Source organism: Mustelus asterias, chromosome 7, assembly GCF_964213995.1.
Source record: "Mustelus asterias chromosome 7, sMusAst1.hap1.1, whole genome shotgun sequence".
Lineage (NCBI taxonomy): Eukaryota > Metazoa > Chordata > Chondrichthyes > Carcharhiniformes > Triakidae > Mustelus > Mustelus asterias.
This window is the reverse complement of record NC_135807.1, coordinates 11,619,691-11,644,986: the sequence shown is the minus strand read 5'-3', so window position 1 is coordinate 11,644,986 and position 25,296 is coordinate 11,619,691. Positions and strand designations below refer to the sequence as shown.

Below are 25,296 nucleotides of genomic sequence, written 5' to 3'. Positions count from 1 at the left end.
GCGGCAACTTCCTGTAGTGAACCCCAGTAAATCTGCTGTCAAACAGTCACGCTGTCCACCTTAGTTTGTCTGCGCTCTCCTGGTTTTGCGTTACGAATTGTAATGTTCCCAAAACCGCTGGCCACCTAAGTTATTCAAAATTGTTCCCCTTCTATGCATCATGCCACATGGAAAATAAGCATATGGTGAAAAATCGGTACCTTAATTGACCAGTGAGCAAGTTAAACAGTAACCCATAGATCAATGATTATAACTCACAATGGTGTATCAGTATATCTACTGAAAAGGATGTACATGGCCAGAGAGTAACTGTAAAGATCAGCTGATAAGAGTTTTTAAGAATAGATTGTTTTTATTAGAACTCCGCCAGATTTTGCCTCTGTACTTTAGGAAATGAATAACTCGATATCAATAACGATCCAGCTATGCCACAGAATTCCTAGCCTTGGATCAGCTCTGGTTATTTATATGGCTAGTCCAGTTTCTGGTCGATGGTAACTCCCAGGATGTTGATAGTGGGGGTCTCAGGAATGACAATGAATGTCAAGAGGCAACGGTTAGATCTTCTCTTGTAGGAGACGGTCAGTGCCTGGCACTTGTGTGGTGCAAGTGTTACTTGCCACTTGTCAGCCCAAGTCTGGATATTGTTCAGATCTTGCGGCATTTGGACATGAACTGCTTCAGTATCTGAGGGAGTCACTGAACATTGTGCAATCATTGGCGAACATCCCCACTTCTGACCTTATGATGGAAGGAAGGTTATTGATGAAGCAGCTGATGATGGTTGACCCTAGGACACTACCCTGAGGAACTCCTGCAGAGATGTCCTGGAGCTGAGATGATTGGCGTCCAACCACAACAACCATCTTCCTTTGTGTTAGGCATGACTCTGACCAGTGGACAGTTTCCCCCTGATTCTCATTGACTCCATTTTGTCCATAAATCAATTAGTCATTGGGTCAATTAACCCACTCTGCAGGATTCAGCTACCATAGAAGAGTGACACATCATCAGATAGAAAATCATGTGCTATGTGCCCACCTGTTTCTGGGTGGCATGGTGGCACAGTGGTTAGCACTGCTGCCTCACAGCGCCAGGGACCCGAGTTCGATTCCCGGCTTGGGCCACTGTCTGTGTGGAGTCGGCACATTCTCCCCGTGTCTTCGTGGGTTTCTTCCGGGTGCTCCGGTTTCCACACACAGTCTGAAAGACGTGCTGGTTAGGTGCATTGGCCATGTTAAATTCTCCCTCAGTGTACCCGAACAGGCATCGGAGTGTGGCGACTGGGGGATTTTCAGAGTAACTTCATTGCAGTATTAATGTAAGCCTATTTGTGACACTAATAAATAAACTTAAAACTGAGATGCTTCCCAATGAACACAGCTCTGTGTTTCAGGGGTGCACGAGGGAGAAAGATATCAAAGGAAATTCTGTGAAGGTCGGGTGAAAATTGGGGCCTGAGGAGGATTGTGTGGAGCTTAAACACCAATGTTGATGTGTTGGGCTGAATGGTCCATTTCAGTGCTGACTTACATTTCCACACAGACAACACAAAATCACCAGAATAACACAAACTGCGTCCTTATTCTCTCAAACTCTAATATTCTCTTGTGAACAGTACAAGAACTGACTCTATTACTGCAGGCAAAAATATTTTATTTTTATATGGATATAAATATAAAAGTGGTAATATACATTTCAAATTTACAGGCAGTAAAAGCTTTCATTTTTTTCAGCAATTCTGTGGCACAAAAAAAACAGAGCTTCAAGCTTAAATATAGGTGATCTAAAGAATTCATACAGAAAGGGTTAAATGCCGCAAGAGGTTTTTGATTTTTCCAGGTTGTACGTTCCTGGGCATTGTCATTTAGTAATGAAATCAGGGTGCTTTTCAATAACAGGTCAGTTCCTCAATCTGCTCAGGGTTTCCTGAGCAGGATTCCTCCGGGTGCTCCGGTTTCCTCCCACAGTCCAAAGATGTGCAGGTTAGGTAGATTGCCCATGCTAAATTACCCCTTAGTGTCCAAAGATGTGCAGGTTAGGTGGATTGGCCATGCTAAATTGTGTTCAAAGATGTGCAGGTTAGGTAGATTGCCCATGCTAAATTGCCCCTTTGTGTCCAAAGATGTGCAGGCTGAGTGGACTGGCCATGATAAATTGCCCCTTAGTGTCCAAAGATGTACAGGTTAGGTGGATTGGCCATGGTAAATTGCCCCTTAATGTCCAAGGATGTACAGGTTAGATAGATTGGCCATGCTAAATTGCCCCTTAGTGTCAGGGGGGACCAGCAGGGTGTTTAAAGTTTATTGATTAGTGTCACAAGTAGGTTTACATTAACACTGCAATGAAGTTACTGTGAAAATCCCCAACATGGGATTTACAGGGATAGAGCCTGGGTGGGATTGTTGCAGACCTAGTGGGCCGAATGTCCTCCTTCTACACTGTTGGGGTTTTATGATTCTGTAAACAACAGGATGTGCAGTTGCTGACTGTCATCCCAAACTGGTGCTTATTACAGAATATAAGACGCTCCATCTACCATGCCAACCGTTGCAGAAACAGATGCAGAGTTTTTTCTCCCTCTCTCTTTTCATCCATCAGGTCTATTTCAGCAGATATTAAAAGGATTGTTGGAAATATCTCCACTGACAGCCTTTGCAAAGGTTCGTTTAGAAACCGTTTGCCCAGAGGCACTCTCAGAGGTATCTGATTCCTTTAAAACGACAGCTTAATAATATCAGGTGCTGTCAGCTTCAATGATATATTTAAATTCACAGTGATTCCTAGCAACATTGATCTGTGATTCAGATAAGGAGAAGGAAAATTCAACATGATGTTTACATTTAGATCACTCTTCTTACACTCACAAGGAGTGAATTATTGGAACACTAATAATGCCCAGTGCTGTGGGGAAAAATATATATACATAGCGGAGAGATGACTTTGTGTAGTATTAGCATACAGGCACTGCACACCTTCATAGGCACTTTCCAGCTCTGTTTAGACAAGAGAGATGTATAAATCCATTATTTTAAGTGGGTTAATGACTCCTTCAAATTAGGTGCAGAGAGGAATAACTCACACAGACACAAACTGATTGTTTGCTAATATTACAAACCACCAGAGTAAACTGTTTCCCCTGTCTTGGTAAACAGAGAATAACGATTCCAGATAATTGGCAAAATGCCATTGCGGGGGTTGGGGTGCGGAGAGCTAGAAAAAGAGGAGAGGTGGAGGCGATGGCTAGTGGTATTATCGCTAGACTATTAATCCATAAACTCAACTATTGTTCTGGGGACCTATGGTTTCTATGGTTTCTATGACCCGGGTTCAAATCCCACCACGGCAGGTGGTGGAATTTGAATCCAATAAAAAATATCTGGAATTCAGAATCTACTGATGACCATGAAGCCATTGCCAATTGTTGGAAAAACCCATCTGGTTCACTAATGTACTTTAGAGAAGGAAATCTGTTGTCCTTATCTAGTCTGGCCTACATGTGACTCCAGAGCCACAGCAATGTGGTTGACTCTCAACTGCCCTCCAAGGGCAACTAGGGATGGACAATAAATGCTGGCCCAGCCAGCGACGCCCATGTCCCATGGATGAATAAAAAAAAGAATAATGGGCAACACTTCCAAAGAACCAGGACAGGTACAATGGGCTGAATGGCCTCTCTCTGCACTATTGTTCTGTACTATATTTGCCGGGGATGGTTTAAAAAGGTGGATAAGGTGCCAATCAAGCACTGTCCTGGAGGGGTCGAGATTCTTGAGTGTGGTTGGAGTTTCACTCATCCAGGCAAATGGAGAGTATTCCATCGCACTCCTCACTTGTGCCTTGGAAATGGTGGACAGGCTTTGGGGAGCCAAGGGGTGATCCTAAGTTCCCAACTTCCTAATGGATGTTTAAGTGAAATCCATTTTAGGGGCAGCATGGTGCCACAGTGGTTAGCATTGCTGCCTCACAGCGCCAGGGACCCGGGTTAAATTCTGGCCTTGGGTCACTGTCTGCGAGAAGTTTGCATGTTCTCCCCATGTCTGCGTGGGTTTCCTCTGGGCGCTCGGGTTTCCTCCCACAGTCCAAAGATGTGCAGGTTAGGTGGATTGGCCGGGCTAAATTGACCATTAGTGTCAAGGGGATTAGCAGGGTAAATGCATGGGATGACAGGAAGAGACCCTGGATGAGATTGTTGTTGGTGCAGGCGCGATGCAGAATGGCCTATTTTCTGCGCTGTAGGGATTCTATGGGCAGAATTTTGCCGGCATGTTTGCCCGAGGTTCGTACGATCCCACCCGAGGCCAACGGAGAATGCTGTTTTCCGAGCCTTGCCCGCCCCCGGAATTGGGGCGGACCTGCCAGTAAAATTCCGGTGTATGAGTCTATGATTTTGCATTTGAATTGTGATTACATTCATACTTGAAACTATAGGTCTCCAAATAACTCAAGCCAGATTCTAAAAATAAAATATTTGATTGGTATACACTTGATTATTTCTTGAGAAAGAAATTTCTTCTCTGCCTTTCCTCCTCAAAAACTCAGCTTTTTCCTTATATTTTTTCTTAGAAATCTTAGAAACCCTAGAGCACAGAAAGAGGCCATTCGGCCCATCGAGTCTGCATCGACCACAATCCCACCCAGACCCTACCCCCATATCCCTACATATTTTACCCACTAATCCCTCTAACCTACGCATCCCAGGACACTAAGGGGCAATTTTAGCATGGCCAATCAACCTAACCCGCACATCTTTGGACTGTGGGGGAAACCAGAGCACCCGGAGGAAACCCATGCAGACACGAGGAGAATGTGCAAACTCCACACAGACAGTGAGCCAAGCTGTGAATCGAACCCAGGTCCCTGGAGCTGTGAAGCAGCAGTGCTACCCACTGTGCTACCGTGCCGCCCATGGGATGTGGGCCAGCGTTTATTGTCCATGCCAAATAAGAGTCAATCAGATTGTTGTGGATCGTGAGTATAGTGGAGGCCGGAGCAGATAAGGATTTCCCTGGCTCAAGCAAACTCGTGAGCCCAGATGGGTTGTTAATGACAATGGTTTTATGGTCATCATTAGACTTTCAATTGCAGATATCTCATAGAATTATAGAATCCCTACAGTGCATAAGGGAGCCCATCAAGCCTGCACCGACAACAATCCCACCCATGCCTTATCCCCATAACCCCACATATTTATCCTGCTAAACCCCCTGACACCAGGGTCAATTTAGCATGGCCAATCCACCTAACCCGCACATCTTTGAACTATTTCTATTCAATTCAAATCTCACGCCCGTAGTGGGATTCGAACCTGGGATGCCAGAGCATTATACTGGTTCTCTGGATTACTGCAACACCATTGCCTCCCTTGGATAGTCACTATCATATCCAGTGAAGAATTTAATTGAAACGTCTTCACACACGGAGAAAATGTGGACTTCGCGACCACAAGGAGTTTAAGGGAAAGCTGGAAAAGCTGATGAGGGAGAAAGGAATAGAAGGATGTGCTCATGAAGAGAGTGGAAGTTGGGTGGAAGGAGGTTCAAGAGGAGCACTAACACTGGCATGGAGCTTTTGGGCCGAATGGTCTGTTTCTGTGCTGTAAATTAAGTGCAATTCTATGACAAATCATAGAATCATTACAGTGCAGAAGGAGACAATTCAACCCATCAAGTCTGCACCTAGCCCCTAACCCCACATTTTTAGCCCACTAATCCCCCTAACCTATGCATCTTGAGACACTAAGGGTCAATTTACCATGGTCAATCAACTTTGGACACATCTTTGGACTGTGCGGGGGGGGGGGGGGGGGGGGCGGAAACCGGAGCACCCGATGGAAACCCACGCAGAAACAAGGAGAATGTGCAAACTCCACGCAGTTAGCTGAGACCAGAATTGAACCCAGGTCCATGGCGCTGTGAGGTAGCAGTGCTAACCAGTGTGCCACCATGTCACCCCCCCCCCCCCCCCCCCCCGCCATGGTGATAGATTGTTTCCAATACTTGGCAAGGTTGTAACAAGGCACCACAAAATTAAATGAATTTTTTAAAAAAGTGGAAGCGATTTTGATGGCAGTCGGATGGACAATTTTTAAGTGTAAGGGTTGTCTTTAAGATGGACCTTGTGCATTTATCAATGCTATTCCCCATCCAGTACAGTGATCAGTCACAAAACCATCCCTAATGTGCGACTAATCAACACCGAATTGTCAATATCACAGCGAAGGTGCAACAAATGATCTTTCTAGATTGGGCTAAAGTCGAGTAGGTCTCACTGTGGAGCGAGGGTGCAGAGCAAACCTGGTAAAGCTCGCTGCAGCAGCAGCATAACAAGGATAAGAAGCCTCCCATCCCCTTGCACCAACAACGTTTCTCCTGAATAAGCCCCAAGCTTCTCCAAGAACATGAAAAGCAAAAATGAAAACAAAGAAGAATGTGGAACACCCTCAGCCCTTGGCCCCAGAGGGGCAAACTCCACCATCACAAAATGTTCGGGTCACCTCCCCCATCAGCTCCCCCCCATCCTGCCACACCACATAGGCATCAGGGTGACCAGAACCATTCCCTCCGCCCAACCCATTGATCCTCACTGGCATCAGAGAATCGAGCACCCCTCCAAGTGAATGATACCCCACCGTGGGTTCGACTAAGGCCTTGCTCCCTTCAGACTCTCTCTTCAGGACCTGTGACTTTCCAGTGCTACTGACACCCTGGCAGTGCCAACATGTCACTCCTTCTGGCTTCCTTTACTTGAAAAGTAGCCAAAAATTCCAAGGAATTTCACAATAAGACCATAAGACATAGGAGCAGAATTAGGCCACTCGGCCCATCCAGTCTGCTCTGCCATTCAATCATGGCTGATATTTTTCTCATCCCCATTCTCCTGCCTTTTCCCCATGACCCCTGATCCCCTTATTAATCAAGAACCTGTCTATCTCTGTCTTAAAGACACTCAATGACCTGGCCTCCACAGCCTTCTGCAGCAAAGAGTTCCACAGATTCACCACTCTCTGGCTAAAGAAATTCCTCCTCATCTCTGTTTTAAACGATCGTCCCTTTAGCCTGAGGTTGTGCAGTCTGGTTCTAATTTTTCCTACTAGTGGAAACATCCTCTCCACGTCCACTCTATCCGGGCCTCGCAGTATCCTGTAAATTTCAATAAGATCCCCCCCCTCATCCTTCTAAACTCCATCGAGTAGGGGCGGCACGGTAGCACAGTGGTTAGCACTGCTGCTTCACAGCTCCAGGATCCTGGGTTCGATTCCCAGCTTGGGTCACTGCCTGTGTGGAGTTTGCACATTCTCCTCGTGTCTGCGTGGGTTTCCTCCGGGTGCTCCGGTTTCCTCCCACAGTCCAAAGATGTGCAGGTTAGGTTGATTGGCCAGGTTAAAAGAAAAATTGTCCCTGAGATGCGTAGTTAGAGGGATTAGCGGGTAAATATGTGGGGGTAGGGCCTGGGTGGGATTGTGGTCGGTGCAGACTCGATGGGCCGAATGGCCTCCTTCTGCACTGTAGGGTTTCTATGATTCTATGAGTGCAGGCCCAGAGTCCTCAACCGTTCCTCATACGACAAGGTCAAAAATTCCAGGGATCAATATTGTGAACCTCCTCTGGATCCTTTCCAAGGCCAGCACATCCTTCAGTGAGAGATTGTCAGTTCCAAATGCCTGTTCTCATGTTCTCACAAGGAAATAACAATGCTTGAATATTTTCCTCATGAAACATTTATCAAAATCTATAAATAACTGTTGTTGATGCTACAGAAGGGCACTAATGTACTCCCATCAAACTTTTACCTCTGCTGTTACAACAAAGCCAATAACCTCTTTATAACATGATTGGAGTGTACTAATTGTATTCTTTCTTGGGATGTGGGTCTAGCTAACAAGGCCAGCATTTATTGCCCTCGAACTAAGTAGCTTAATTGCCCCTAATTGCCCCCAAACTGAGTGGCTTGTCACACCATTTCAGAGAGCAGTTAAGAGTCAACCACATCGCTGTGGATCCGGAGTCACATGTGGGCCAGACCAGGTAAGGATGTCAGATTTCTTTCTCGAAAGGACATTCGTGAAACACTCGACAATGCGTTCATGGTCATCAGTAGATTCTTAATTCCAGATATTTTTATTGAATTTAAATTCCACCATCTGCCGTGGCGGGATTCGAACCCAGGTCCCCAGAACGTTTGCTGAGTTTCTGGATTCATAGTCTAGCGATAATACCACTGAGCCATCACCTCCCCTAAGTGATGGGTTGCTGCTCCGAGGTCAAGGGTTGGGGGTGTTCCACATGTCTGTGGGGAGTGGAGGGGAATCTTCAACTTACCTTTAAGATCGAGGTGCCCCGTCGGCCCTGATCAGGAACCCGTTGAATATACAAAGCTGCTCATTGTAACATGATTATCAGGCTGGAAGCCTCAATCTGTGGCCTCCACCGATATACCCACCACTGCTGCAACCCCTTCCCTCACCCCCTGCACCCCCAGCGTGACGTCCATTGGGCAGTCCTGGCAAACAACCACTTGGTACTTTGCACTCTGGGTGGGGGTAGGGGGGGATGCTGTGCCTCTCTGCCACTGCCAGCTGCAGAGAAAGGGTCCTCTAAGCGGCATAGGGGTTCGGTGAGTTGGGGTTTGGGAGGGGGAGTGAAGGGCTTGACCTTAGGGTTCTCTCCCCCATGGATGGAGGTCTGGTGGCTGCACCTGTCCTTGTTGCCTCTGGGAAAAGTGTTGTTCATGTTCAGGATGGTGAATTCAGACACCATTCTGGGGTAAGAGATCCATTATTGTTTCTGTCCTCTAAAACCTTTGAAGTGTCCTGCCCACTTTAAGTATTGCGGATATAATAGAACAGTTCATCCTTGTGCCTGCGTGGTATGGTGGGGTGGTGACCTATTCTTTCAGTGGGAGGGGGGGGAGGATGCCTCTCTGTACTGAGGAGTTGGCGGCAATGCCAGCTTTGCCAGTGGGTGTCACCATGTCCTTTGTCAGTCCTGTCTGTCAGCGCGGAGATCAGTGCACCCTTTAAAAATGGTGTCCCAATCGCTATAAAGCCGGAGTGGTCGGTATGATTTACATTCAGCATAAATTTAAATGGTTCAGGTGGGTGAATCCCAGGTGACCGGCACTGCTAACGCCAACGGGAAACATGCCGATTTTCCCACTGGCCGGAGAACGAGTGCAAACGGGAGAATTGCGCCCAACATGTGGTTGAAGTGTGAATTGAATCGCTCTGACCCTCCCAGCGGGAATCTCCCTGGGGGCAAAACTTTAGGAGAATTCCGCCCAATTGTTTCACAGTCACCAATCCTGAGACTGGCTTTTCCAACCGCTGCGGTGGGATCACTAAATGTGGCATGTGAAGGGCATGAACTTATCTAGCACTTTCTATGACCTCAGGTGTATCATTGCACTTTACAGCCAATGAAATACTTGCTGAGGTGTCTTCGCTATTGTCATGTAGGAAGCAGAGAAATCTCGCACAGAAAGTCTCACAAACAGGAACACAATTATCACCCAATATTTGTTCTTTAGGAGCACCAGATGAGTGATAAATATTTGGCCAGGACAGTAGGGAGAGAGCAGCCCAGCTTCCCTTCAAAATAGTGCCATCGGATCTTTAACGTTCACCTGGGAGCTGGAGTAAAAACCCACCGGAAGGCCAGGCACCTCCATCAGTGCAGCATTCCCTCAGTACTGGGGGTTCAGCCTGGGTTATGTGTTCAACTGTCTGCAGCAGAATGCAAGCCCACAACCTTCGAGGTACAGGGACAAGAATACTACCACTGAGCTACCCTTACCCCCTAACTCTGTAGCTCACAAACAGAACAACTTTGGTTAGTGATGTGAGGAGGATCTTATTTGGACTTGTGAATTCACATTCATCAGTCCCATGAGCGTATTTGTGAGTGTGATAAATATTTCTCTTCATTCCTTAGTATCAGATGCACCAAATCGATGTCACATGGTTGAATTTGAATGAAGTGGGATGACCACACAAGAACTTGGGATACTGTGTACAATTCTGGTCACCCTATTATAGAAAGGATATTATTAAACCAGGAAGAGCGCAGAAAAGATTTACTAGGATGCTACCGGGGCTTGATGGTTTAAGGTATAAGGAAAGGCTGGAGAGACTGGGACTTTTTCCCCTGGAGCGTAGAAGGCTAAGGGGTGATCTTATAGAGGTCTATAAGATAATGAGGGGCATAGATCAGCTCAATAGTCAACATCTTTTCCCAAAGGAAGGGGAGTCTAAAACTAGAGGGCACAGGTTTAAGGTAAGAGGGGAGAGATACAAGTGTCCAGAGGGGCAATTTCTTCACACAGAGGGTGGTGAGTGTCTGGAACAAGCTGCCAGAGGTAGAAGTAGAGACAGGTACAATTTTGTCTTTTAAAAAGCATTTAGACAGTTACATGGGTACGATGGGGAGAGAGGGATATGGGCCAAACGCGGGCAATTGGGATTAGCTTCGGGGTTTAAATAAAAGGACGGCATGGACAATTGGCCGAAGGGCCTGAACCATGCTGTAAACCTCTATGACTCCATGACTATGATTTCCTCAAGGCATGCCTACCGAAAGCTCATTTATCCCGCGGATTGCTCCTGCGAAGTTTCTCCCCCACCCCTTCCAAACGTTTGGAGGCTTGGCACGTGGCACGGTGGTTGGCACTGCTGCCTCACAGCGCCAGGGACCTGGGTTCGATTACTGGCTTGGGTCACTGTCTTTGCGGAGTCTGCACGTTCTCCCCGTGTCTGCGTGGGTTTCCTCCGGGTGCTCCGGTTTCCTCCCACAGTCTGGAAGACGTGCTGGTTAGGTGCATTGGCCGTGCTAAATTCCCCCTCAGTGCACCCGAACAGGCGCCGGAGTGTGGCGACTGGGGGATTAATTGCAGTGTGAGCCTACTTGTGATACTGATCAATAAACTTTAAATTGTAGGTGGGAAACATTTCAGCTAACTTTCAGATATTGACCAAGAGTCATTGCTGGATGGTGTGTGTCTGAAACTTGGTTGTTGCTTCAACTGACTTTCTGGACTTTAAAGGAAATGGTTAAAAATATATCGTATGTGGGCGTGGTTGACCTTCCAACACGCATTTACAGGGAAATGAGGCCCAACACCTGAAGCACACGGTGAGGAGGATCTGCCACTGCCCTTCTCCAGCCTCATGTCGCCGGGCGATTTCCACTATTGCCGTACAGGTCCGCCAGCTTTCTGAAGCGCGGCCCCCAGTCACTGAGGTAATCGTAACACTCGTCCGAACTGGAGGCCAAGGAGGATGAGGAGCTCAAGGAGCCCGCGACCGAGCCGGTCCCCTCATAGGCGTAGGTCTGTAGGGAATCAAACGGGGGGGCAGAGGGGTCAGTGTCAGCCTCATGCAGCCTTTCCTTGACAAACTCTCGAAAGACGGCAGCATCCGGCATCGTCTGGAGTGACTGCCTGTACAGGGACGGAATTTCGGACTTTACGTCTTTTCGTGCCTTGGGCCTGCGCCCTACGCGGGAGTTCCGCAAGGTGGCCATGCTGAAAGCGTGCGTGTCCTCCTCACCTCCCCCTTCATCATTGAACCTGACCATGTTCTCCCGGACGTCATCACCCTCATTGGCAAAGTGAGGATCCTTCCGGTGTCGTCTGAGCGCCAGGAGAAGCAGGACAAGTGCTGAGGAGGAAACAAAGAAGAAAGCCTTCAGGTGACTTGTTTTATGTTTGGTGGTACTTGGTCACTAAACAAACTTTTTGGTGGACTGTACATTCATCCAAACACTTTATACTCTGACTGTTGGTGATATGAAAGTAACAAGTCGTCGTAATAAGTTGTAATAAGCCTCAACAGTTCTTTTTCAACACATGTCTTAGCTTTTCGTAACAAGATTTTTATTAAGGGAAACCTGAAAGCATAATAATTATCCAACTCATGCATGTCAGGCCTTCCATATACATCACCCGTGTATGGCAGCTCAAGATCCTGATGGCACAGTGGTTAGCGCTGCTGCCTCACAGCACCAGGGACCCAGATTCTATTCCCAGCTTGGGTCACAGTCTGTGTGGAGTCTGCACATTCTCCCCGTGTCTGCGTGGGTTTCCTCCGGGTGCTCTGGTTTCCTCCCACATCTGAAAGATGTGCTGGTTAGGTACATTGGCCGTGCTAAATTCTCCCTCAGTGTACCCGAACAGGCGCCGAAGTGTGGCAACTAGGGGATTTTCACAGTAACTTCATTGCGGTGTTAATGTAAGCCTACTTGTGATTAATACATTAACTTTAAAGAGATCCAATCAATGAATTCTTACTGAAGGACAATGTTACTCTTAAATTTACCAAGAAGAATCTGGTTGGATGGCATTAAAACAAGATGTATTAATGCGTCCTACTTTGAATAGAAACAGTTAGATTTCAGCTACACCAGTTTGAGCTACGGGTTGGCGCAGTGGACTTAGTGTCTGTCAAATCTGATTTCCAATTCCTTCACCCAGATGAAGTGAGAATTGTCTTCATTATATCTGAAGCTTCCAGATGCTTCAGAAAAACATCTGAAAAGCCGACTGACCATTGTTTCATTCAGCAGTTGATTAACTCCTCTGCACAAAACATTGGCCAGGATTTTGCGCTCCTGCTCATATTGGGTGCGAATGGTGACAGGAACGCACATCGCGCAAGAGGTCCAAATCGTATTGTATGTTGGCGGGAAGTCACAATACTCTCCGTGCCCCGCTCCTGATGTAACTGGGGAACATCGGGAACCCCATTGGAATAAATTAAAATCTATTTATCAGGTTTCTATGCCTGATAGTACCCCCACCCCCATTACATCATCCATTCACTGGTCTCCCACGGCATGCACTAGTGGTCAGACCTTCTGGAGAAGCTCAGGTGAGGGCATTGCTCAGGGGGGAAAGGATCATGCCCCCACGGTACATAAGAACATAAGAAATAGGAGCAGGAGTAGGCCATCTAACCCCTCGAGCCTGCCCCGCCATTCAATAAGATCATAGCTGATCTGATAGTGGTTTAGTTCCACTTACCCGCCCGCTCCCCATAACCCTTAATTCCCTTAACCCTTAATTCCCTTATTGATCAGAAATCTATCTACTTGTGACTTAAACATATTTAACGAGGTAGCCTCCACTGCTTCAATGGGCAGAGAATTCCAGAGATTCACTGCCCTCTGAGAGAAGAAGTTCCTCCTCAACTCTGTTCTAAACTGACTCCCCCTTATTTTGAGGTTGTGCCCTCTAGTCCTTGTTTCCTTTCTAAGTGGAAAGAATCTCTCTGCCTCTACCCTGTCTATCTAGCCCCTTCATTATCTTATATGTCCCTATAAGATCTCCCCTCAGCCTTCTAAACTCCAACGAGTACAGGCCCAGTCTACTCAATCTCTCCTCATAAGCTAACCCCCTCATCTCCGGTATCAACCTGGTGAACCTTCTCTGTACTCCCTCCAAGGCCAATATATCCTTTCACAAATAAGGGGACCAAAATTGCACACAGCACTCTAGTTGCGGCCTCACCAGTACCTTGTACAATTGCAGCAAGGCCTCTCTGCTTTTATACTCCATCCCCTTCGCGATAAAGGCCAACATTCCATTTGCCTTCTTGATCACCTGCTGCACCTGCAAACTGAGTTTTTGCGATTCATGCACAAGAACCCCCAGGTCCCTCTGCACAGTAGCATGTTGTAATTTTTCACCATTTAAATAATAGTCCATTTTACTATTATTCCTTCCAAAATGGATAACCTCACACTTGTCAACATTATACTCCATCTGCCAGATCGTCGCCCACTCACTGAGCCTATCCAAAACTCTCTGCAGACTTTCCGCATCCTCCACGCAATTCTCTTTCCCACTCATCTTTGTGTCATTCGCAAACTTTGTTACCCTACACTTGGTCCCCTCCTCCAGTGCACGGGCACTGTCCCCTGGCACTGCTCCTTGGCAATGTCCCTTGTCATGGCCCCTGGCAATGGCCAGGGGGAGTTCTGGGCGGGGGGGGGGGGGGGGGAAGTGGGGTGGGGGTGGGGGTGTGGGGGGCAGTTGCAGTGTGGCTGGGGAGTGGGGTGGGGGGCTGTTCTACTTATACTCTTGTGTACCGGGATGGTCTTTAATAATGGTGTCGCATCTTTAAAAAATCTAAACAGCTGGCAGGGTGTTGAGGGACTCAGTCCTTGCCAATTCTTTTCAATGTTGAGAGTAATGGGACAGAGAGAACCTGCCCATCCATCCACCCACTGCAAACAAAAAAGAACAAAGGCTGCCCACTGCAACTGTCTTCCAAGAATGTTGGGTCATTGAGCCTCTCTATACACAGCTTACTGTAAAACACATGCTTTTGTTTATTCATTAGGTGTGGGTGTCGCTGGCTGGGTCACCATTCATTGCCCATCCCTAATTGCCCCTGAACTGAATGGCTCGCTCGGGTCATTAGAGAGTCAACCACATTGTTCTGGGTCTGGACTCACATGTAGGCCAGACCGGGTAAGGACGGCAGATTTCCTTCCCGAAAGGACATTAGTGAACCAGATGGGTTTTTACAACAATCGACAATGTTGCCAGTAGACTTTTAATTCCAGATTTTTATTGGATTCAACTTTCACCATCTGTCATGATGGGATTTGAACTCAGGTGCCCAGAGCATCATTCCGGGGGCAGAATTTTCCCATCTTGCTGGCCACGGGAATCGTAGCAGGTGGTGGGGCGGATCATGCAAAGGTCCATTGACCTCGGATGGGATTTTCCAGTTTTGGGGCGAGCGTGGCTGGAAAATCCCACCCTGGGCCTCTGAACTACTAGTCCAGTTTGACAATACCACAATGCCACCACCTCTGAAGGCAATTGCTACAGAAACGGGCAAATATATTTTGTTTATAGAATCTTCACACCAGGGGTATTACCTTTAGATAATGCAAAATACCATTACACCAGAATCTTAACGGAGAAATAGGCAACAGTATGGAGTGGGCAACCAGCAGGTTCTGTGCAATTATGAAAAGACAGGATTTAACTTGGACAACTAGATTTCCCTCGCTCAGACTCTTCAAAGTAATTGCAACCATATCATTAATTCAAGATGTTCCTGTTGAGATGTTATATTGATTTTAGATTTGTTGCTGTATCTGTAGATACAGATTCCTCAAAGTGAAACTTCTTCTGCAGATCAGTAACAACATTCACAATTACAATACCCAACACCCCCACCTCAGCCCAATCCATCACTCAAACCAGCCTCCCATCCATTCACTCTGTCTACACTTCCCGCTGCCTCGGCAAAGCAGCCAGCATAATTAAGGACCCCACACACCCCGGACATTCTGTCTTCCATCTTCTTTCATTGGGAAAAAGATACAAAAGTCTGAGGTCACGTACCGACCCACTCAAGAGCAGCTTCTTCCCTGCTGCTGTCAGACGTTTGAATGGACCTACCTCACACCAAGTTGATCTTTCTCTACACCCTAGCTATGACTGTAACACTACATTCTGCACGCTCTCCTTTCCTTCTCTATGAACAGTATGCTTTGTCTGTATCGAGTGCAAGAAATAATACTTTTCACTGTATACTAATACATGTGACAATAATAAATCAAATCAAATCAAAATAATTATAGCAAATCAAATGAGAAAAAAGTGGACATTTTGCCCAGTACCATGACTGAGATTAATTTATTCCGTGCAAGTTAAACTCTTTGGCCTGGGGAGGTGATGGCCTTGTGGTATTATCGCTAGACTATTAATCCAGAAATTCCGGAGACCTGGGTTCGAATCCCCCCACGGCAGCTGGTGAAATTTGAATTCAGCAAAAAAAATCTGGAATTAAGAATCTCCTGATGACAGTGAAACCATTGTCGGAAAAACCCATCTGATTCACTAATGTCCTTTAGGGAAGGAAATCTGCCGTCCTTACCTGGTCTGGCCTACATGTGACTCCAGAGCCACAGCAATGTGGTTGACTCTCAACTGCCCTCGGGCAACTAGGGATGGGCAATAAATGCTGGCCAGCCAGCGACGCCCATGTCCCACAAATGAATTTTTAAAAAGTCTCCATTCTATTATGCTGCTTTCGTTCTTGTATTTGTAAGAACTTAAGAACATGAGAAATAGGAGCAGAGGCAGACCCATCAGGCCTGCTCCACCACACTTTACAATCATAGCTGATCCCTGGCCTGCACTCCACTTTCCCACCTGTCCTGATGTCCATTGAATCCCTGAGAGATCAAAAACAGGCGTCGGAGCGTTGCGACTCGGGGATCTTCACAGGAACTTCATTGCAGTGTTAACGTAAGCTCACTTGCGACACCGATAAATAAACTTGAAACCTTAAAAAACCTATTTTTCAGCACAATTTGTCCAAAATCAGCATGATTGGGGCACAAGGCTTACGGAGCTGGAACCATGATTAAGCTGCAGCACATCTCAAGCTTCCATGATTTGTTGCACTGGTTTTAGAAACATTGCACGAGAAACAGATCCCCCCCCCCGTTTAAATAGACAAACCTCCTCCCCCCCCACCCCACACCCCCCCTTCCACGCAACCCCCCCCCCCCCGCCCCGCCTCCCCCCTCCCACTCCTCTCCATCCCCAAATGAATTCATCACCATTGGGAGTCTCTGTGTTTGTTACAGTTCTCTGAGGAGACTCCAAAATTAAAGCGATTCCTTTGGGTGCAAGAACACCATGAGGCAAATTTTCTAAAAAGCTCTCGAGAGCAATTTTTAAAACCAATTTACGAAGAAACGGATGACTGTGTTCCAGTATGACTAACAATTCCTTCTGTGTGTGTGTGTTTTTTTTACAAAATAGGGTGTCTCGGAGGACTGGATTGAATCTGTGAATAGAAATTATGATTTTTTTTCTGATTTTTGGAATCTTGCTTTATTGCAAAGGGTCCAGAATATTTTTAATAGGTACATTGGGGAAACTATGCAGACGCTGCGACAACGGATGAATGAACACCGCTCGACAATCACCAGGCAAGACTGTTCTCTTCCTGTTGGGGAGCACTTCAGCGGTCACGGGCATTCGGCCTCTGATATTCGGGTAAGCGTTCTCCAAGGCGGCCTTCGCGACACACGACAGCGCAGAGTCGCGGAGCAGAAACTGATAGCCAGGTTCCGCACACACAAGGACGGCCTCAACCGGGATATTGGGTTTATGTCACACTATTTCACATAAATATTTCTGCTTTTTTCCTCCTGAGTCTTTATCATGCGATCCTAGAATCAGAATTTATGTCACACTATTTGTAACTCCCACAGTTGCGTGGACCTGCAGAGTTTCACTGGCTGTCTTGTCTGGAGACAATACACATCTTTTTAGCCTGTCTTGATGCTCTCTCCACTCCCATTGTTTTGTTTCTTAAAGACTGGATTAGTTGTAAGTATTCGCATTCCAACCATTATTCATGTAAATTGAGTCTGTGTCTTATAAGTTCTGTTTGTGAACAGAATTCCCACTCACCTGAAGAAGGGGCTCAGAGCCTCGAAAGCTTGTGTGGCTTTTGCTACCAAATAAACCTGTTGGACTTTAACCTGGTGTTGTTAAACTTCTTACCCAGAATATAAAAGCAGAGAAGTGTTGTTACAATTGTATAAGGCATTGGTGAGACCACACTTGGAGCATTGTGCTCAGCTTTGGTCACCTTCTCTGAGGGAGGATGTGTTGGCACTGGAGGCGGTTCAGTAGAGGTTCTCTAGATTGATTCCAGGTTTGAAGGGGCAGTCGCATGAGGAGCGGTTGAGTAGATTGGGCTTCTACTCACTGGAGCACAGAAGAATGAGGGGGGATTTGATTGAGGTATATAAAATACTCAACGGGATTGATAAAGTAAATGTTAACCAAATGTTCCCCCTTCTCGAACTGTCCAGGACAAGAGGTCACAATTGTAGAGTAGGAGGGGGGAGGTTCAAGGCAGAGATAAGGAGAAGCTACTTCTCACACAGGGTTGTGAATTTATGGAACTCACTGCCCCAGAGTGCAGTGGATGTAGAATCAATCGATGGATTCAAGAAAGAGAGAGATAAATGTTTGATCAAATGCGGGTTAAAGGGCTATGGGGAAACGGCAGGGAAGTGGAGTTAGGATGAGATGGAGATCAGCCATGATCATATAGAATGGCAGAGTGGGCTCGAAGGACTGAATTGCCTATTCATGCTCCTAATTCCTATGTTCCTATGCATTTGTAATAATTTAAGGACATGAGAAATAGGAGCAGGAGCAGACCCATCAAGCCTGTTCCACCCTAATGTAGAAAAGATATTATTAAGATAGAAAGAATGCAGAAAGGATTTACCAGGATGCTACCGGGACTTGATGGTTTGAGTTATAAGGAGAGGCTGGATAGACTGGGATTTTTTCGTTGGAGTGTAGGAGGCTTAGGAATGATCTTGTAGAGGTCCATAAAATAATAAGGGGCATAGGTCAGCTAGATAGTCAATATCTTTTCCCAAAGGTAGGGGAGTCTAAACCTAGAGGGCATAGGTTTAAGGTGAGAGAGGAGAGATACAAAAGTGTCCAGAGGGGCAATTTTTTCACACAGAGGATGGTGAGTGTCTGGAACAAGCTGCCGGAGGTAGTAGTAGAGGCGGGTACAATTTTGTCTTTTAAAAAGCATTTAGACAGTTACATGGGTAAGATGGGTATAGAGGGATATGGGCCAAACGTGGGCAATTGGGAATAGCTTAGTGGTAAAAACTGGGCGGCATGGACAAGTTGGGCCGTAGGGCCTGTTTCCATGCTGTAAACCTCTATGACTCTATGGTCATTCTTTACAATCATAGCTGATTTTCGGCCTGTATTCCACTTTCCCACCTGCTTCCTATATCCACTAAGATAAAAGCAAAATACTGCAGAAAAAGCTCTGACGAAGGATCATCTACACTTGAGAATGTTGGCTCCATTCTCTCCCCATAGATGCCGTCAGACCTGCTGAGATTTTACAGCATTTTCTGTTTTTGTGCCCTATATCCACTAATTCCCTGAGAGATCAAATATTTACTCAATTCAGGGATGTATTTAACGACGGAGAATCCACACTCCTCTGCGATGGAGAAGTCAGGAAGATAGAGCTGAGATGGTCAAATGGGCGGATAGGTGGCAGATGGAATTTAACCCCAAAAAGTGTGAGGTGATGCACTTTGGAAGGAGTAATTTGACAAGGAAGTATACCATGAAAGATCTGACACTGGGAAGTTCCAAAGAACAAAGGGACCTTGGTGTGTTTGTCCATAGATCTCTGAAGGCGGAAAGGCCGGTTAATAGGGTGGTGAAAAAGGCATATGGCACATTCGCCTTCATCAATCGGGGTATAGATTACAAAAGCAGAGAGGTCATGATGGAGTTGTATAGAACTTTAGTGAGGCCACAGCTGGAGCACTGTGTGCAGTTCTGGTCACCACATTGTAGGAAGGACATGATTGCACTGGAGGGGGTGCAGAGGAGATTCACCAGGATGCTGCCTGGGACGGAGCATTTAAGTTATGAAGAGAGGTTGGGTAGGATTGGGTTTTTTCATTGGAGCAGAGAAGACTGAGGGGCGACCTGATTGAGGTGCACAAGATTATGAGGGGCATGGACAGGGTGGATAGGGAGCAGCTGTTCCCCTTAGTTGAAGGGTCAGTTACAAGTGGACACAAGTTAAAAGTGAGGGCTGGGAGGTTTAGGGGGGAGTTGAGGAAAAAACGTTTTACCGAGAGGGTGGTGACAGTCTGGAATGCGCTGCCTGGGAGGGTGGTGGAGGTGGGATGCCTCACATCCTTTAAAAAGTACCTGGATGAGGAATTAGCATGCTATAACATTCAAGGCTATGGGCCAAGTGGGATTAGGTGGGCAGGTCAGGGTCTTTCATGCACCGGTGCAAACTCGATGTGCTGAAGGACCTCTTCTGCACTGCAGTATTCTGTAATTCTGTGAGAATTCAAAGTTTCACGACCTTTTGAATGGAGATTGAATTTTCGCTGTCCTAACTGGCCACATCTTCTTCTGAGATGGTACTTCCATGTTCTAGATTCCCCAGTAAGAAGTCTCACAACACCATGTTAAAGTCCAACAGGTGACTCACCTGACAAAGGAGCAGCGCTCCGAAAGCTAGTGGCGTTTGCTACCAAATAAACCTGTTGGACTTTAACCTGGTGTTGTGAGACTTCTTACTGTGTTTACCCCAGTCCAACGCTGGCATCTCCACATCTAGATTCCCCAGCCAGAGGAAGAAACCTCTCAGTGCCTACCCTGTCAAAGCCCTTCAGAAAACAAAGAACAAAATACAAAGAACAAAGAAAATTACAGCACAGGAACAGGCCCTTCAGCCCTCCAAGCCTGCACTGACCATGCTGCCCAACTGAACTAAAACCCCCTACCCTTCCGGGGACCATATCCCTCCATTCCCATCCTATTCATGTATTTGTCCAGATGCCCCTTAAAAGTCACTATTATATCTGCTTCCACTACCTCCCCCGGCAGTGAGTTCCAGGCACCCACCATCCTCTATGTAAAAAACTTGCCTCGTACATTTCCTTTAAACCTTGCCCCTCACACGTTAAACATATGCTCCCTAGTAATTGACTCTTCCACCCTGGGAAAAAGCTTCTGACTATCCACTCTGTCCATGCCTCTCATAACCTTGCAGGCTTCTATCAGGTCGCCCCTCAGCCTCCATCGTTCCAGTGAGAACAAACCAAGTTTCTCCAACTTCTCCTCATAGCTAATGCCCTCAATACCAGGCAACATCCTGGTCAATCTTTTCTGTACCCTCTCCAAAGCCTCCACATCCTTCTGGTAGTGTGGCGAACAGAATTGAACACTATATTCCAAGTGCAGCCTAACTAAGGTTCTATAAAGCTGCAGCACGACTTGCCAATTTTTAAACTCAATGCCTTGGCCGATGAAAGCAAGCATGTCATATGCATTCTTGACTACCTTTCAGTGACCTGTGTACCTGTACACCCAGATCCCTCTGCCTATCAATACTCTTAAAGTTTTGCCATTTACTGTATATTTCCTATATGTACGAGACCTTCCAAAATGCATTCTCTCACCTTTGTCCAGATTAAACTCCATCTGCCATCTCTCCACCCAAGTCTCCAACCGATCTATGTCCTGCTGTATCCTCTGATTGTCCTCATTGCTATCTGCAAATCCACTAGCCTTTGTGTCGTCCGCAAACTTACTAATTAATCCAGTTACATTTTCCTCCAAATCATTTGTATATATTTCAAACAGCAAAGGTCCCAGCACTGATCCCTGAGGAATGCCACTTGTCACAGCCCTCCATTCAGAAATGCACCCTTCCACTGCTACCCTCTGTCTTCTATGATCGAGCCAGTTCTGTATCCACCTTGCCAGCTTACCTCTGATCCCAAGCGACTTCACCTTTTGTACCAGTCTGCCATGAGGGACCTTGAGTCTGACTCATCAAATGTACGAGGCAAGTTTTTTACATAGAGGATGGTGGGTGCCTGGAACTCACTGCCGGGGGAGATAGTAGAAGCAGATATAATAGTGACTTTTAAGGGACCTTCGTCACTTCCTCTAAAATCATGATCAACTTAGTGAGGCACGACCTCATCTTCTCAAAACCATGTTGCCTCTTGCGAATACGTCCACTTATTTCCAAGTGGGAATAAATCCTGTCTCGAAGAATCCTCTCCAATAATTTCCCTCCCACTGATGTAAGGCTCACCGGTCTGTAATTACCTGGATTATCCTTGCTACCCTTTTTAAACAAAGGAACAACATTGGCTATTCTCCAATCCTCTGGGACCTCCCCTGTCGCCGATGAGGATACAAAGATTTCTCTCAAGGCCCCAGCAATTTCCTCCCTTGCCTCTCTCAGTATTCTGGGGTATATCCCATCAGGCCCTGGGGACTTGTCGACCTTACTGTTTCTAAAGAACCCCAATACCTCCTCCTTTTTGATCTCAACATGACTCAAACTATCTACACACCCTTTCCCAGACTCATCATCCACCAAGTCCTTCTCTTTGGTGAATACTGACGCAAAGTACTCATTTAATACCTCGCCCATTTCCTCTGGCTCCACGCATTGATTCCCTCCCCTGTCCTTGAGTGAGCCAACCCTTTCCCTGGCTACCCTCTTGCTCTTTATATATGTATAAAAAGCCTTGGGATTTTCCATAATCCTGCTGGCCAATAACTTTTCATGACCCCTTTTAGCCCTCCTTACTCCTTGCTTAAGTTTCTTTCTACTTTCCTTATATTCCACACTTGCTTCATGTGTTCCCAGCCTCCTAGCTTTGACAAATGCTTCCTTTTTCTCTTTGACTAGGTTCACTATATCTCTCATTATCCAAGGTTCCCAAAACTTGCCATACTTATCCTTCATCCTTACAGGAATGTGCCAGTCCTGAATCCCTATCAACTTATACTTGAAAGCCTCCCACATGCCAGATGTGGATTTGCCCTCAAACATCTGCCCCAATCTACATTCTGCCTGATGTTGTTGTAATTAGCCTTCCCCCAATTTAGCATCTTAACTTGAGGACTATACTGATCTTTATCCATCAGTCTCTTAAAGCTGACCAAGTTGTGGTCACTGTTCCCAAATTGCTCCCCAACTGAAACGTCAACCACCTGGCCCAGCTAATTCCCCAGTACCAGGTCCAGTATGGCCCTTTCCCAAGTTGGACTATCTACATACTGCTTCATGAAGTCCTCCTGGATGCTCCTTACAAACTCTGCCCCATCCACACCCCTAGCACTAAGTGAGTCCCAGAAAATATAGGGGAAGTTAAAATCTCCCACCACAACAACCCTGTTACTTTTACACATTGCCAAAATCTGCCTACATATCTGTTCCTCTATCTCCCGCTGGCTGTTGGGCGGCCTATAGTAAACCCCCAACATTGTGACTACATCCTTCTTATTCCTGAGCTCTACCCATATTGCTCGCTGCATGAGCCCTCCGAGGTGTCCTCCCGCAGTACAGCTGTGATATTCTCCTTAACCAGTAGTGCAACTCCCCCATGCCTTTTACATCCCCCTTTATCCCGCCTGAAACATCTGCATCCTGGAATGTTAAGATGCCAATCCTGTCCTTCCCTTAACCAAGTCGCTGTAATAGCAACAATATAAGCGTTCCAAGTATAATCCAAGCTCTATGTTCATCTGCCTTACCTGTTACACTTCTTACATTGAAATAAATGCACTTCAGTCCACCAGACCCTCTTTGATTTGCAATCCCACCCTGCCTGCTGTTTCTCTGAGTCTTACTGGCCCTACTCTCTGGTTCCCCTTCAGTTAATTCACCTTTGCTTTGGTTCCTAACCCCTGCAAAACTATTTTAAATCCTCCCGTGTGACACTAGCAAACCTCACGGCCAGAATATTTATGCCCTTCCAGTTTAGGTGCAACCCGTCCTTCTTGTACAGGTCCCATCTGCCCCGGAAGAGACCCCAATGGCCCAGATATCTGAAACCCTCTCTCCTACACCAGCTGTTTAGCCATGTATTGAGCTCTACTATCTTCCTATTTCTAGCCTCACTGGCACAGGGAGTAATCCTGAGATTACAACCCTCGAGGTCCTGCTTTTTAACTTTCTACCTAACTCCCTAAACTGCTGCTGCAGGACCTCATCACTCTTCCTGCCTACATCATTCATACCATTATGTATCACAGCCACTGGCTGTTCACCCTCTCCCTTCAGAATGCTTTCTGCCCGTTCAGAGACATCCTGGACCCTGGCATCAGGGAGGCAACATCTCATCCTGGAGTCTCCTTCACGTTCACACAAGCGTCTATCAGAATCTGCTGAAGCCAATGATGGTGCGAAAGATATCAAGATCTCTGCTGTAGGCCCTGCCCCAACGTTCAACTCCCCAGCCGACATGGGGCTCCAATGGACACTGTGACGCTACTCACCCAATATCATCAGGATGCAAACCAGTATGGCAATGAGGGCGCCAGTACTGAGGCCAGCTGGCAGGAAAAAGGCATCCGCGTTGCATAACTGTCCAATGCCGTTGCTGTTGCACCGACACACTCGGATAGTGAGTGTGCAAGTGCTGCTGAGCGAGGGAGTCCCGTTGTCCATTATCAGGATGGGCAGGAAGTGAGTGGCCTGTTCTCCTCGACTGAAGCCAGCTCTCTGAGTCAGAATCGCAGCGGTGTTATCTAGCAAATAACCATAAACGAGAATAAGCAATGGCCTGGTTGAAAAGTGCAGAGACAATAGTCACAAGAATCCTTAAAGTACCAGTCTCGACCTCCTTTTGCACTACTGTCTGCTTGGTACAGCCAAGGTATTGATAAAGATGCTACCATCAGCTTTTGCATTGGGGAAGCAGGGAGCCCTCTACTGGTTGGTACACAGTGACAACACAACACCAAGTGAATCTGGTAATTGGCCCAACGTTAATCTTGGTTGTGATTCCATCTCTATCCATTTAACGATAGAACCATAGAATCCCTACAGTGCCAAAAGAGGCTATTCGGCCCATCGAGTCCGCACCGACTCTCCAAAAGAGCATCCCACCCAACCCCTCACCTCCGCCCTATCCCTGTAACCCCGTGCATTTATCATGGCTAATCCACCCAAACTACACATCCTTGGATATAAGGGGCAATTTAGCACGGCCAATCCACCTAACCCACACATCTTTGGACTGTGGGAGGAAACCGGAGCACCTGGAGGAAACCCACGCAGACACGGGGAGAATGTGCAGACTCCGCACAGACAGTGACCCAAGGCCAGAATCAAACTCAGGTCCCTGGTGCTGTGAGGCAGCAGTGCTAACCACTCAGCCATATTCATGACCATTTGATGGCTTACCTGTCCCTGTGGAACTATCACGAGCTTCACTTTGTCCAGTGGAGGACATGCTGACACTTTAGCTGGGGGTTTGTATAAGAAACAGATTGAAAGTCATTGCAGAACTAGCTACGCAGCTTTAGCATGAACGAAAAAAAAGGTGGGTCAGTGGGTAAGTCAATAGATGGGTAGGTAGATGAGATGAGTAGGTGAGTGAGGTCGGTAAGAGGGTAAATGTGTAATTGGGTAGAGGGGTTAGCAAGTGAGTGAATAGTTGACATCGAAGGGTAGTTGGGTCAGGAGGGATGTCAGTTTGGGTCGAGGGTAGGTGGGTCAAAGTGGTGGTCTGGTATTTGAGGTGGGGGGAAGGAGGGGCGGCAGGTAGTCTGCTTGGGTATGCAGGTATCTAGTTTGGAGGTCATGGGGCTGTTTGGGAAATCTCTTGTGTAGTCTCTTGGGATGGCACGGTGGCACAGTGGTTAGCACTGCTGCCTCACAGCGCCAGGGATCCGGGTTCGATTCCCAGCTTGGGTCATTGTCTGTGTGGA

General features: G+C 46.8%; 1 protein-coding gene across 1 annotated transcript in view; it reads right to left on the bottom strand.

Annotated features, from left to right (window-relative positions):
- Window positions 1-11,162: 11,162 nt before the first annotated feature.
- The window catches only part of LOC144496035 (cadherin-7-like), a 174,268-nt gene continuing 160,134 nt past the window's right edge, over window positions 11,163-25,296 (bottom strand). Inside the window, exons 15-16 of the mRNA XM_078216988.1 lie at window positions 23,860-24,111; window positions 11,163-11,656 (exon numbers count right to left, since the gene is read on the bottom strand). Coding sequence (XP_078073114.1) covers window positions 11,163-11,656; window positions 23,860-24,111 — 746 coding nt within the window. The remainder of the gene's footprint in view (window positions 11,657-23,859; window positions 24,112-25,296) is intronic.